At 41.6% G+C, this 14257-nt stretch overlaps 1 protein-coding gene across 13 annotated transcripts in view; it reads right to left on the bottom strand.

Annotated features, from left to right (window-relative positions):
* Window positions 1-14257, bottom strand: part of CDC42BPA (CDC42 binding protein kinase alpha) — a 329012-nt gene that overhangs the window by 17625 nt on the left and 297130 nt on the right. For all 13 annotated transcript variants that reach the window (XM_059412594.1, XM_059412582.1, XM_059412585.1 and 10 more), the window contains 8 exons: window positions 11615-11751; window positions 10817-10956; window positions 9506-9587; window positions 7575-7791; window positions 6677-6739; window positions 4767-5360; window positions 2956-3053; window positions 1323-1407 (listed from right to left, as the gene is read on the bottom strand). In XM_059412594.1, the coding sequence (XP_059268577.1) occupies window positions 1323-1407; window positions 2956-3053; window positions 4767-5360; window positions 6677-6739; window positions 7575-7791; window positions 9506-9587; window positions 10817-10956; window positions 11615-11751 (1416 nt within the window). The remainder of the gene's footprint in view (window positions 1-1322; window positions 1408-2955; window positions 3054-4766; window positions 5361-6676; window positions 6740-7574; window positions 7792-9505; window positions 9588-10816; window positions 10957-11614; window positions 11752-14257) is intronic.

Genomic DNA, 14257 nt, shown 5'->3' with positions numbered 1-14257 from the left:
GCTGCAGTAACACTTTGAGCCCCTGAGAGACAGAGCAATACAGAGAAAAAGAAAGGGCCTTGGGGAATGGGGTCCGCTCCTTTTCCCAAGGACAAGACACCTATGCTGAAATTCTGTCCGGTCCTCCCTCGCTAGGCTCTGCCTCCACCACCAGCTCAGAGCAGAAGGATGAGAGCGTGGGGAATGCAAGCGGAAAGAGGCTTCATCCTGCAGGCACGACCTGGGACATGGACATACTGTATGATCATCACAGCCACACACAGTGAGAAGTGGGTGTAGCTGATCCTCTGCCAGTATTTGGACTTCCTCAAAGAGACGGACACAAAACGAAGTACAGGCCCTTGGCGGTGAGAGGCCTTAGGCTCCAGTGTCATTAGATTCATGGTGGATCCACCACTGAGTGGGAATCATTTCTAAATTCCGACTCTCCCTTTGGAAGACCTCTCTTACAGCCAGCAGTCTGTCAACCCAGAAACCTCCAGAGCGCTAAGACATCAGAGCGCCTCCAGATGCCGGACATCAGATGGGAAGGCCAGCAGCGACTGTGGACACCATCCTCGTCCTCTCCAGACCTCCCATCCTGGGGATCCCACTCCCTGCTCCCGATTCTGGTGCTCCTGGGACCCTCCTCTCTGCCCTCCCTGCCCGTGCTGACACGAACACTTCTGAAGTTCGGAGCCCTATGCATCAGCGGAAGATGTTTGCCTAAAGTCCCCAGTCAGAGCTCTGGATGAGACCTCACAAGGTCAGTGCCACAAACCTGGGTTGGGTTTTATAATATCAATAATATAGAAGACAACTACAGCTATCCTTACGCCACTTAATTCAGTCCCCCACAGAAAAATAACAAGGTAAATAAGAAACCAGTATTTTGTGTAGACAGCTATGCAAGATTAAACAGAATGCCTTTTTAGGCAGACATTTGTCTTAATAGACTGAGGAGAGTATGACAGTGGCCAAGATCACAGACTTTGGAGTAAGGTAAACCCAAGTTTAAATCTGGTTTCTGCCACTTATTATCTTCAGGCAGTCAGCTTCGAACATTTCCACTGAAGCTAACCATTAGAGTATATTTTCTTTTAAAATCGTTTTTGTTTTTTTTTTTTAAAGATTTCATTTATTTATTTCACAGAGATCACAAGTCAGACAGAGATCACAAGTAGGCAGAGAGGCAGGCAGAGAGAGAGGGGGAAGCAGGCTCCCCGCTGAGCAGACAGCCTGATGTGGGGCTCGATCCCAGGACCCTGAGATCATGACCGGAGCTGAAGGCAGAGGCTTAACCCACTGAGCCACCCAGGTGCCCCTAGAGTATATTTTCTTACCTGCCATCTTATTTTTGAAATATATTAATCTAATTGTCTCCAACCCTAAAAGGTTTAATGATCCTTCACTGTTTAAGGGTCGAACCTAAAATAATAAAAAAATAAAATTAGTACTTCAATAAAACTTTCAAATGAAATCATAAAACTTCTGGCCTATTTAGAAAGCACATACTATCGAGAACTTCCATCTATCATTCCTCTTCAAAATACAGCTCCCTCAGAAAATCAACAAAAAATTAACATTAATTCTGATGGGAAATAGGTATAAAATTATCTAATTTGAAATAGAAAGTTATAATGACTACATTTTAAAGGAAGAATATTCTGGGGGGAAAATAGCAGAAATGCATTTAAATCTTAATTAAATCCATTAGTGACTAAATCTTTATACTAAGAAGATATCATTGTAGCTACTTTAGGAATGGGATTAGAATTATATTAGATATATATGATACATAATATGTATTAGAATTATATGTCCATATATGACAGAGTATCAGAGTGTAACTTATCACTGGGGATAGGGAGGCTGTCAGTTAATGGTGACAGAGCAACTGCTCACGTACACAGAACAGATTAATAGAGCCCCTACCTCACACCACACATCAAACACCAACTCTGCAGGGAGTAAGGACATAAATGTAACAGTCACATCTTTCAAACTTTTGGAATAAAGGTCCTACTTTAAGACCTTGAGTTACAAAAGTTTCCTAACAGAAAAAAGATAAGCTTAAAGGATAAGAATGCTACATATCCCGACATGAAAATTTCTAACAATAACCCCTGAAACTAGTAATAAATACACTATATATGTTAACTAACTTAAATTTAAATAATCTAAAAAAAGATTTATAACAGTGTTTTCAGAAAAATAATATAATTTATTGTTACTAAAGTAAATGTTGAACAAAATACTTAATCAAAATGGATAGGTCACAAATGAAGATTTAACCCACATTTACTAACTCAATATTTGTAATATATAAAGAATTTCAATAAATTAATTAAAAAAAGAAGCCAAACAAAAATAAGCAAAAAGCATAGCTAGGGTTTCACAGAAAAAGAAATAAGAATGAATAAACATAGAAAGATTAGGGACATGCAAATTAAGGCTTCGGTGAGATAGCATTTTACAACCACTGATAATGGTTCTAAGACTATGAATTCTGAGAATGGCAAGGTCAGAGAAGATGTGGATCTACGAGAAATCTTCTGTCCTGCCAGGGGGAATATGAATCAGTACAACGGCTCTGGAAAATAATGACACTATCTTATAAAGTTGAAAGCCTGCCTTCTTTGCCTTCAGGATTCAAGCCTGCATCCCCTTATGTGAAAAGCAGTTATAAGAAAGAGTGACAGCATTCTCCCTCAGAATTCCTGAGGTAGAGGGTGACACTGGCATTTTAGGCTGGGGGTAGATTCTGGTCACTCGTTAGGACAATATTCCTATTGATCCAGTGAAACTAAATGGATAAAAAGAGTATGGTATGGTTCCTAGTGTTTCTCCTCTTAGCTAAATCCTGAATTACCGACTGCCCGAAAATGCTCAAAGAGTGAAAAACAGCTAACTAGTCACGTTAGTGTTTCACTACACTCAGTAGTGCACTTAGCCCATATTTTCATGTGAAATTACCTTTTTGAGTGGGAGAGTCTGAATCCACTCCATGGAGTTCACATCGAAGACATCAACTGCGTTTTCACTATACACGGAGAGATATGGCGCGTTGTAACCTGCGAGAAGGGAAGGCGGAACAGTGGCTAATTACTTCTAACTCGTAAACCCCAAACATTCTGAAAGATCTACACGAAATAACGTAGAGCGGAATCCCACCCAAACCCTACTGTTCATGTAGTAGTGCATCAAAACACTTCTGAGTAGAAGTCAGTCATAAATGAGCAGCTCACATGCTGTGGGTCGGGTCAGACGGTCCCTTTAATACAGAAGGATTCTGCTCACACAGATGGCAGCATATTGCCTTCTCCAATCAATGAGTTCTATCAAGGGATGCCATTACGATTTTTTATAAGATCTGATTCCTAAACCAGTTAAGCTACTGACAGCGCAATGACTTATAAAGCAATCTTTAGGTGAGACCTGTCATCGCATTTATGAACGTAGGATCACAGGATCACGCACCTGACACAGGTATATGAGTGGGGCGAATGCTCAAAAGTGCTTACTAGAAGAATGAACAGCGACAGATGGTGACACAAGCAAGGAGAGATGAGATGATTAACTTAAGTTGATGTCCTGTATTACATCCACGGTCGAGCTGTTCATAAGAGCCAGAGATCCTGATTCTGACTCCATATTAGAAGTAATACTTCAAATTATTACCTAACCAGGTTACCAAACAGCCTTTATTCCACATATGACACCACAGATAGGAATATGTATTTTAGAAGACACAAAACTTTAAGAATAATTAGGTCTGGGTGGGTAGATCACAAATACTTTTCTTTCTTTTTTTTAAATTTAGATTTTCTAACTCTTCAGTAATAAGCATGTATGGCCTTCCTAACTTTTCTTCACTGAATATTTACACTTAACTATATCCTGCCCATCACTCCTCCTACCTGGTTCCAGTGGAAGAGATTTCACACCTCCGGCCCCAAATCCTTCCCCGGGGTTCTGAATTCCATCCTCTCTGGCCTCCTGTATTTACTGCACAGGCAACCTCTCCCTAGTTCCCCAGTTCAGCATTTGAGCATGTTCAAGTATCTTCCACTAAAAACAAAGCATGTGGACTCAGATACTCCTCCCATGAGCCTGTCCAGAGCTCTGTACTTCTGCTACAGAGAACCGAGAATTCACTGCAACTTTGCACTTGTCATGAATCTTTCCTGGTTCCCACTCTGCGTCAGCAGGGGAAACGGCCTCCCGGGCTGGGTGCTCTATCTGTCTGCTGCGATGGCCATCAGTATCTGATAATTTACTAATGTCTTAGTATTTCTCGAAAGAGAGCAACAGGCAATCTCAAGTCTCTATCTATTTAGCTAAAAATAAAAAACAGAGAAACACTTCTTACAGATGCTGCGTTATACCTTTACATAACCAATTAAATAATTCACTTAGTAACAACTTCTTCAATGCAAGTGTCATTAGCTATTAAAGCTCACAAGCGCTGTATTTTGGGGAACCATGAAGATAACTGTTCAGAGTTACTTCAAAATACAACACGGGTTGAAAATCCACCTAAGAAAAATATGCCATCGAAAGATTAGCTTCAACTAGGTACAAGGTAATGTCGAGCCTGTCTGCCGAGGTCAAAGTACAGAGAGTCACTTTAAATCAACAACCTAACTGACACTTCGGCAAAACCTTAAGGGTGACTTTAAAAAACAATCTGTTATTAATAGTGAATATATTTATGAATATGAATATGACATAGAGGAAAAGAAAAGGGACAAAAAGGTGAACCAGCCAAAATAAGAGAATCTTACAACAAGAGGAAGGATTTGCTGGCCACATCAACTCTTGCTGTCTGGATCTCCGGCCCTGGCAGTCGGTATATATCCCGATGCTGTTAAAACACAGCAGATACTCTTTACTGGAGATCTCGACAGCGCAGATGGCATCCATCGGCTGATGTGCAATAAATGAGAGTGTGTGGTCATTTGAATGGAGCATACTGTACGGACTTCCATCCCCGTTCAAGGGGTATCTGAGGAATCCCGACTGGAACCCCACGCAGAGCTGTTCACTGAAGATCGCCATCCACTGCACGTTATATGGGACTTGAATTTCCTTAAATTTTCTGTGACGGGTCTTGCTCTGAAAGAGTTCATAACAGAGGACCTGCCTTTTCATAGCCACGCACAGACACGTGAGAGCTCCATGGCACACTTTGCCAGAAGTTATGGACTGACACCCTTTAGTTTCTGCCAGCTTATAAAAATCAGTCTCTCGTCCGTCAAAAGCTGACATGGGAAAAAGTCGCACGTGACGATTTCGTCCTGAGATCACAGCAACGAGCTGATCATTTGGAATGAGTTCAATCTGATGTATCTTCTTATTGTCACCAACTCTAATAATTTCTATGCAAAGAAATGATAATGCAGAATAATGTTTTATTTGTTAATCATATCCCAATTACAGTCAAAACAATATATCAACTTACAATAGAGACACAGATACATCCAGAAGAATGAGCTCTGAATCAGTGTGGAGAAAGAGGAAGGTATAATTATACCCATTATAAGGTAACTGCACATGCCTAAAGTGAGGTGTTAAATTCAGCACCATTGGGGCGCCTGGGTGGCTCAGTGGGTTAAGCCTCTGCCTTTGGCTCAGGTCATGATCTCAGGGTCCTGGGATCGAGTCCCACATCGGGCTCTCTGCTCAGTGGAGAGCCTGCTTCCTCCTCTCTCTCTCTCTCTGCCTGCCTCTCTGCCTACTTGTGATCTCTCTCTGTCGAATGGATGAATAAAATCTTTAGTAAATAAATAAATAAATTCAGCACCATGATTTCTGGCAACCAAGGCAAAGGGTCCCTGTGTGATAAAGCAGGCCACATTTGTAGGAAAAAACCTTTTACTGGCACTAAATTCTCAGGAACTTTACCATGGTGCTCCGATTTTAAAAACTCAGTAAGGCATATTGCACTAAAGGTATTTCTTTCTCTCTCTCTCTCTTTTTTTTTTTTTTAGAGAGAGAGTGAGCACACACATGTGTGTGCACAAGCAGTGGGGAGGGGCTGAGAGAGAGAATCTCAAGCAGGCTCCATGAGCATGGACCTCGAAGGATCCCCAAGGATCCGGAGATCATGACCTGAGCTGAAGCCAAGAGTTGGGGGTTGAAGAACTATGCCCCCAGGCACCCCTGAAGGTACCTCTATGGGTAACAAACAGACGCAGTTTAAATGCAGTGTTTTCCCAAGATCTCACTTGATCTGAAGATAGGACACTAGCAAACTAGTTCTTTTTTATTTCACTCAGTATTTTACTTCTCCCTGAGAAAAAAAATCTGTGTATTAGGTGTGGGGGAAAAACACCCCCAACATGAACACATTTTAAAGACTGCTACCTCTTCAAGCACTAACAAAGCAAGAACAAATCAGGCTGTATCTTTCACAGCCATCTCTAGGCATGCCACCTGAGTCTTTGCAGGAGAGCTGATAAATAAATGAGAAAAGAAACACAACACATACGTGCAAGTTTAAGAACTCAGGAGAATTGAAGAATTTTAAAGGATATCTTTTGATTCATAAACACATCAAATTAGGTGTGGAAAATTTTAATTACAGAATACAGAAAAGCAAATCCTATTCTTTTTAGTATTTAGAATCTAGAGTCCAGAATTGTCCAACAGTATCTGGTTGGACATTACTCTGCATTAATTAACTTTCTCTTACCATCTTTGGTCACGTGAACAACAAACAACCCTTCTTCATTGCCCAGAGCTATCCTTTCATGATCTATGGAAGACATGAATACGAAACACTGTTAATAGGTAAAACTATGTAGAACTAATAGAACAAAAAAGATAATAAAGAAATTTGTGCAAAAACTGAAATAAGTAACTTAAAAATTGCAATAACAATTTGTACTGTAAAATCTCCTTTCAGATGACAGTGGTAAATGTTACCTCAGGTCTTTTTTTAGCGGAATAATTATTAGTATATCCATACTTAGAAAAAGTAGTAAATGTTTATTCAATAAAGGGTGAAAAAAAATTAAAAACCTAGTTTGTCAGCACCCTGGGCCTAGTTCTGTTTCTTGTTTTGGGAGGGAAAAATTGTGGAAGGCATAACCCTACTAATTAGATTTTCCTTATTTATTAGCAAGTAACAGAAGAGTTGGATAGGTATATAAGAAGACAAAAATTTAAACCTCCAGACACGTAAACTGCCATTTTTTGAGGGCATTTGACACCATGTGTCACGTATCTTGCCTTCCAGAAGCTTCCCCATCACTTCTTGGAGGTAAGTGGAACCCTATCTTTATCTTTTTTCTTACGCTTTAAGAAGTTAAACAACTTGTTCTAAGTCACACAGCAGAAAATAGATTGTTATAGGTTAATCTTCAGCACTGCGGCTTTTTCAAAAAAATATGCACTTGGGAAGTGTACTGATTCCCCTTTACCGAAAACACGTTCTCAGCGGCCTCGCTCACTCAGCAGACCCTTCCTGCACACCCGGGGCAGCACACAGGGCCCACTGGACACTGGGGTTTCCTAGCTGTAAGCCAGCTCTGCTCACACGGTAGGTTAGTGGGCAACTACAGTAACACAGTCAATGGGCAAGTCCGTACCTATGATGGCAGCCGCCTGGGTTGTTTTAATGAGGGGCAGAGTGCTGTCATAAGCCTCCTTGGGAACATAGACTGAGCGGTCTCTGAATTTGTTTTTCTTCAAAATCTTGTGCAGCTCGCTGAGCACGCCTACCCACTTGTTCCTCTCGCTCTCACTCTCTGCGAGCATCAGGACCGAACACCTGCTGTCGGACGCCGAGAGCTGCGAAGCCGTGACCTAGGACAGTTCAATCAGCCTGTGTTAGAAACAGACCCTGCACTAGCTGCCGATGCTGGCGGACCAGGCTCTGGGCAACAAAATGCGCATTCGTCAGGTGACACCTTTACAGGACCTCAGCGCTCCTTGCTCCTCATGGGGAGAGTAACTAGTCTTCGCCTCAGAATTCAGGACAAAGCAAAGGTAGCAGATACCGGTACTATCCGGCTAGCTAGCTAGATCCCATTTTAAATGTTAGTAACCATTTTTAAATTTTCTTTGCTATCAAGTGCCAGGATGCCATCACTGAGAAATGCCTGATCCATACTCACACATTACTGCGGCTGACACTAACTGAGCGCTATCTGAGCAGTGATCTGAGCATGTTGTGAAGTACGAGTTGGGTATTGCTATTAGATCCTGATTTTACATACGAAAATACTCTGGCGTAGACTCATGGTCTCCAAGCATGTCCTACCAGGTGGGGCTCATTGGTCCGTGCTCAGAAGCATTACATTAAACCAACTGTCAACTTGCTTTAAAAAGTCAGCAATAACATTCTGTTACTTCATAATATAACTCACATTATTTGAGAGAAGATCAGATCATCTGAGTTGGCATTTACATGAAAATTTATCACTATACAAATAGTACTTACAATCAGAACAGACTTAAACTTTACGTATATGGATCTCCCCCTCTTAAAAGGGCTTTAAGCAGCAGTGACCATAAAGTCCCACTATGTGAATCAGCTCCAGGCAAGTGGGCCTCTTCAGGCTCCATTGGTGATTTTCCAGATACAAGATTCATAGACAAACACTTAGCATATGAGCATAACATTAGGGCGTTGGTTTTTTGTTTTTTTTTTTAACCTCTATTGTCTTAATTCACCAATTCAAGACTGCCCTGTGGCAAGACAGATGGCCTCCAAAGATGTCTACTAACAATTCTTCCTCCCGAACTCTACTCATCAAGCTCTGGAGTCTATTTCCCCTCCCCTTACATCCAGGCTGGCCCCGGGACCAGGTCTGACCAACAGGATGCACAGGAGGTGCGCCTGATTTGGCCTGATCCTTAAACGAAAGGTCTGGTAGCTTCTTCTGTTTTCTTGCAGACCAGCCCCATAGAAGTCAGCCAGATGACTGAATGAGAGGTCACATGCAGAACATTCAGAGAGAGCGTGGAGATTGCCTGGCTCCCAGACAGCAGCAAGGCCCCAGCTACAGGAGCAAGGTCATTTCAGATATTCTAGCCTCAAATGAGCCGAATGTAGCCACAGGAGTGACCCTAGTTGACCCCACTCAAACTGGATAGCTGATCCAGAGAATGGTAAAAAATAAGTCATTACTGGTTTCAGCTACTAAGTTTTGGAGTAGTTGTTACAAAGCAATAGAAATAAAATATTAATTTTTAAAATGAGGTTTTAAAAAGAAACCTCTTCTTCAAAAACTTGAGAAACCTCACACTTATTCAACTTATATTTTTTTGGAAAGTGAAATGTGGCTCGAAAGTAACACCCAAGATGAATCCTATTTTAGAAGCCAAATATTCATGCTTTCTATAGGTGTTTGACTAATGAAGTATTTACTGAGCACTGACTGACTGTACAGCCCAGTATTGGATGGAATGCAGGATTTAGTAATTCCTAGTAAGCTTATGACCTATATGGAGAGACAAAATACATATTCAGTAAGAGCACATAATTCAGTGATCAAATTACAGCACACACACTCACTCTGAATATACAGGGTATGTCTTTTCGACTTGCATGAATAACATCAGAAGCCAAGACTGAACTCACAGAAAATTCTTCATCCCTGAAGGAAAAATGAAACATTAGAAGTCAGTGTATGTGTTGTGTTTAGGGTGTACCTTCAAATAACACACATGGGACAATCCTCAAAACTTGATTGCACAAAACATCCAAACTGAATTTAAAAAAATTAACTTTCCTGCCATTGTAATGGATGGGGCCAAGAATAATCTCTCAGGAGTAACTGAGCAGCGGCCGTTACACAACGGCTGGCGATGACTGCTGGCTCCTGTCACAAGGCCAGCACCATAGATGCAGACAAGGGATCTGGATCTGAACCCTCCAGAACAACACACCCTCTTGCCTCCTGCAGCCCAGCTCATGGGCCTACAATGTAGCGTAGCTGACATTTCACTATTCTGTCAGCACCTGAAACAGAACCCCTCCACAATAATTTACTCCTTGTGACTTCCTAAGTCTTAGTGGCATCAGTCTCTTGGTCTGGGACACTTGATGTCTTAGTCTTGTCTTTGCTGCTTCTGTCTTTCTACAGCGAGACCCTGGGCAGGCTCTGTCGGACTTTCATTGCTAATGTTTCCTGCAACAACCTCCCCGCATTCCGCATCTGTGGGGAAGAGGCCGTGTCTGAGGTGCCGTATGAAATGCCATCGTGTGCCATGGCTGGACACTCCTGCTCTGAGCGTGGGAGGAAGAGCTGGAGGGAGGCCCGGGTGGGAGTCATCAGCACAGAGGTAGCAGCTGAAGCTCTTGGGGCTCCTGAGGTCCCCCAGGGGAGTGCAGGAGTTACAAGCACAGGTAAATCAGAACGCCCTATGGGGCGGGGAAGAGCCTGCAGAGTGAGACCAGAAATATTCCAGAGATGCACTCATTCTGATGTTTCCCGACTCACGATGTCCTCTAAGAGCCTATCTGATGTTGGAATTTGTACTCCCCTTCCTCATGTTGGAATTAGGATCCACACCTTCAGGTAACAGTGAAACACCACACATTAGGCCCCGTTAGGCGAGCCATCTCATGCTGGTCTTTTGGATTCAGACTTTGCTCCTTTACCCTGAGCCCAGGCCCCAACTCACTTGACACACACCAACCTGTCGTATAATGACACCTTGCCTCCTGGTTTTAATGACATCACTCTGGCAATATTAGTACATTAGATTATTAATATGAGATTAGATTTAAATAAAAGTATGGCAATGTAACTGGATGAAAAACTAGACACTTTTTTATTCCCATGTCACAAATGTACAAATATTTTCACTTTCGAAAGCTCACCTCATGTCAATCACCTGACTGACCACGACACTGGGCTGAGAGGCTTTTCCTTCAGCAACATCGTACAGGAAGAGTTTAAAGTCGCAAACCACAGCCAGTGCTCTCTGCCACCCTTTCTTCACTCCAGCCGGTTTCGGGATCTTCAGGGAAACAGAAACAACTCACACTGAAATGTCAATCACACCCTCTTTGTTACCTCCATAGCTGATGGAAACCTAAAGACAACGTACACGCGTCCCAGCTGCCGCTCTGGGGGCGTCAAGCAGAGATGGAACGCACAGACCACCGATGACGTGAGAAACTGTAAGAACACATTCTCCAAATACTGTATAGCTTTTTATTCTACAAAGTTTTTACGTTTCGCTAGTAATTCATTAAAATAGCATTCATGGATTTCTTTCTTGGTAGCGTCAAAGTCACATTTGGGAGTACGATGAAATGCAGCTTACACGTTAAATGCTATTTGGGATTACAAGTAAGAGAACAGCCTGATAGGATCTCACACTTCAGAAGCATACAACCACCTCCCCAGGAAGACCAGGTGCCAAAGACTCCTTTACAGAGAGTTGAACACTTGGTCGTTACAAGATAAGGGCAGTACTGAAAACTATAAGAGATTTTGGAATTTATTTCCAAGCAAAGTACAGGTTTTTGTTTTCAAATCACTCTGGATGAATCAGATTATTAGGTGAATTTTATTTGCCTAATTTTCTGTATTATTTGTGAGGTGCCTGAACTTTATTTTCACTCATTAATTAACCTTAAAAGATTAATCTAACCCAACCTAATCATACTTACCCTGACATGACCTTCGTATGCTGTTCCTATGCCCTTCTGTGGATCTATCCCCAGAGGACCCTTTGTTTGCTCAGGCGGGACTGGACAAGCAGTTGGAGCTTTGTTCACACAAGTTATATGACATGAGAATCCACACACTTTGGAAGGGGGGGGAAAAACAATGTTCAATAAAAATTCACTTCTACAAAAAGACAATTCACTGAGCGCTCATTACATTCAAGGGACTATGTTAGATGAATGCTTATCTGCGGCTTTGTTTTAAAGAAACTGTTTTGTCATTTGGGAAGCTGATTCATTTGCTTACTAATAAGAATTTCAATGGAAATTGTAAAGATTTTTATTATTGTAATATTATTATTCTGTATTAACATTAGTAATCAAGAGCAGCAAATACATAGGAAAAAAAAAGTCTAATCTTGTGCATACAACAGTTGATTTTAACTTGGCATCCCAAAAAGTAGTTTCTAGAGTTCTCTCTAACGCTTCTTCTCACTGCAACTTGGTATCTTCCCTGAGAGTTTCTCTTGCCAGGGTCACTAATGGACATGAAATTACCTGACATCTTTGCAATATCTGGCAAACCTTACAATCCTTCTTATTGAAAATGAAACTGTTCCATGATTAAAGACATACAAATTAAGGATAAACTTTAGGAGTTGTTAGTTTCACTACTGATACTTCAGCTATGACCAAGATCATAACAATGGTTAACCTCATTGACTGCATTTAATTTTTCTAACAATCTAAGAGAGATACAGTTACTATTTATATATGACTTGCCCTGGGTCACAGGACTCATGAGTGGCATTGCTGGAATTCAAACCCTAGCATTTGGGGTCAGAGCCCAACCCACCAGCCACCAACCACGCTGCCATGATACTTCTACCCGATACGCACATGATGAACTTGAGACCGTAAGAAACAGGATAAACAAAAATAAATATCTAAGTTTTACCAAGACCTGGCTGGGGGACAAAATATGTAGGGCACCAGGGTGGCTCAGTCAGTTAAGCCTCCAACTCCTGATTTCAGCTCAGGTCATGATCTCAGGGTCGTGGGACTGAATCCCATAATGGACTCTGCAGTCAGGGTGGAATCCGCTAGAGAGTCCCTATTCCTCTGCCCCTCCCCCTACCCACTCTCTTTCCATAAAATAAATAAATAAAATCTTTTAAAAAAAGTTAAAATATTTAAGCTTGTTGGAAGGGGCTGTAGACTAAGAATATTCATTTCAACACTTCCTACTCTAAGGGCTGGTCCTGGAGAATATTTGGGAAAGATTAAGAGAGGAGTTGAAGGGATACCATCCCGGGAATGTATGCACACAGGAAAATGTACCATACACCCACTGATGGGCATTATGAAACCACCAGAGGGCCAAGACGAAGTGGTACTGTCAAAGCTACCGTAAGACATCTTGCTCACAAGTAAAGTGTCTAACAAGTTATAAACTGTTTTACTAATAGGCAAAAATCTCACCTACAAATAGCAGTGGAAGCAACAAAATAATTGTCCTATACAAGATCTAATTTCAATCCATCAGGAAGAAGTGAAAATGACAGTAATCTTTGGAAGCTGTAACCACATTACCAGAATATTTATGGAATCCTAGGCAGAGTCTACTGTGGCCCCACAGTGTATAAGGCTTTGCAGGAAAGACAGGCACAATTTCATGACATGGGACTCTAGAAGGGGGTTTGGGGAGACCTCAAAAACCCCACCACGTAACTGCAAATGATTCTGAGCATAAGAAATGATAAGGACCCTAAAAGCCAGGTAGCTAGCTATCCAGGGTTCTTTCTGATACATTTAAAATGACATGTATTTTTATTTTATTTTTTTTTAAAGATTTATTTATTTTAGAGACACTGAGTGCTAGGGGAGGGGCAGAGGGAGAGAGAGAGAGAGAGAATCTCTAGCAGACTCTCCACTGAGTGTGGAGTTTGCTGCAAGGCTTGATCCCAGGACCCTGAGATCATGACCTGAGCCAAAAACCAAGAGTCAGATACTTAACCAACTGAGCCATCAAGGCACCCCTAAAAAATGACATTTGTAAGTACTGGCTAGATCCCAAATGGGACAAAGCTTAAAATATTGCACAAATTCTCTCCTTTGGTTTCCATCACACCTTCCTGGTCAATAACACAGGCCGTTCCTTTTTCAGATTACTTTACTGTCTTTACCTTTTACCTTCCCTGAGCTGTTTCTTAAGGCTCTGTCTTCACACCTGCACTCTTTCCACTCTGCGTGTTTCCAGGAAAACGCCATTCCCATTCATCACTTTGTTTGCTCAGAACTTTCAAATCTACTTTTCAACCCAAGAGCATTGCTTTGGCTCTAAACCCATGCATCTACAAGACCAGTTGAGATGATGCAATCTGGATCTTTTGCTTTGACTGTGAGAGCTCATCAAACATAGAATGCACTGCATTAAGATGCCATTAACACCCCCTTACTTCAAAGTATTCAAAGTGATCAAATACAGACTAACTACAAGCACATTCTACAAGGGGAACACCTGCTTCTGATGTGGCCTGATGATCTTCCCCTCAAAGTCCCTTCCAACCCTAAGGGCTAAGAAATGGAAACTAATATTAGAATTTGAACTAGCAACTATTTTACCTTTCTCATAAGATATATTAG

The sequence above is a fragment of the Mustela nigripes genome, chromosome 10 (assembly GCF_022355385.1).
Source record: "Mustela nigripes isolate SB6536 chromosome 10, MUSNIG.SB6536, whole genome shotgun sequence".
Classification (NCBI taxonomy): domain Eukaryota; kingdom Metazoa; phylum Chordata; class Mammalia; order Carnivora; family Mustelidae; genus Mustela; species Mustela nigripes.
The sequence above is the reverse complement of the archived record's forward strand: the minus strand, read 5'-3'. Positions and strand labels throughout refer to the sequence as shown.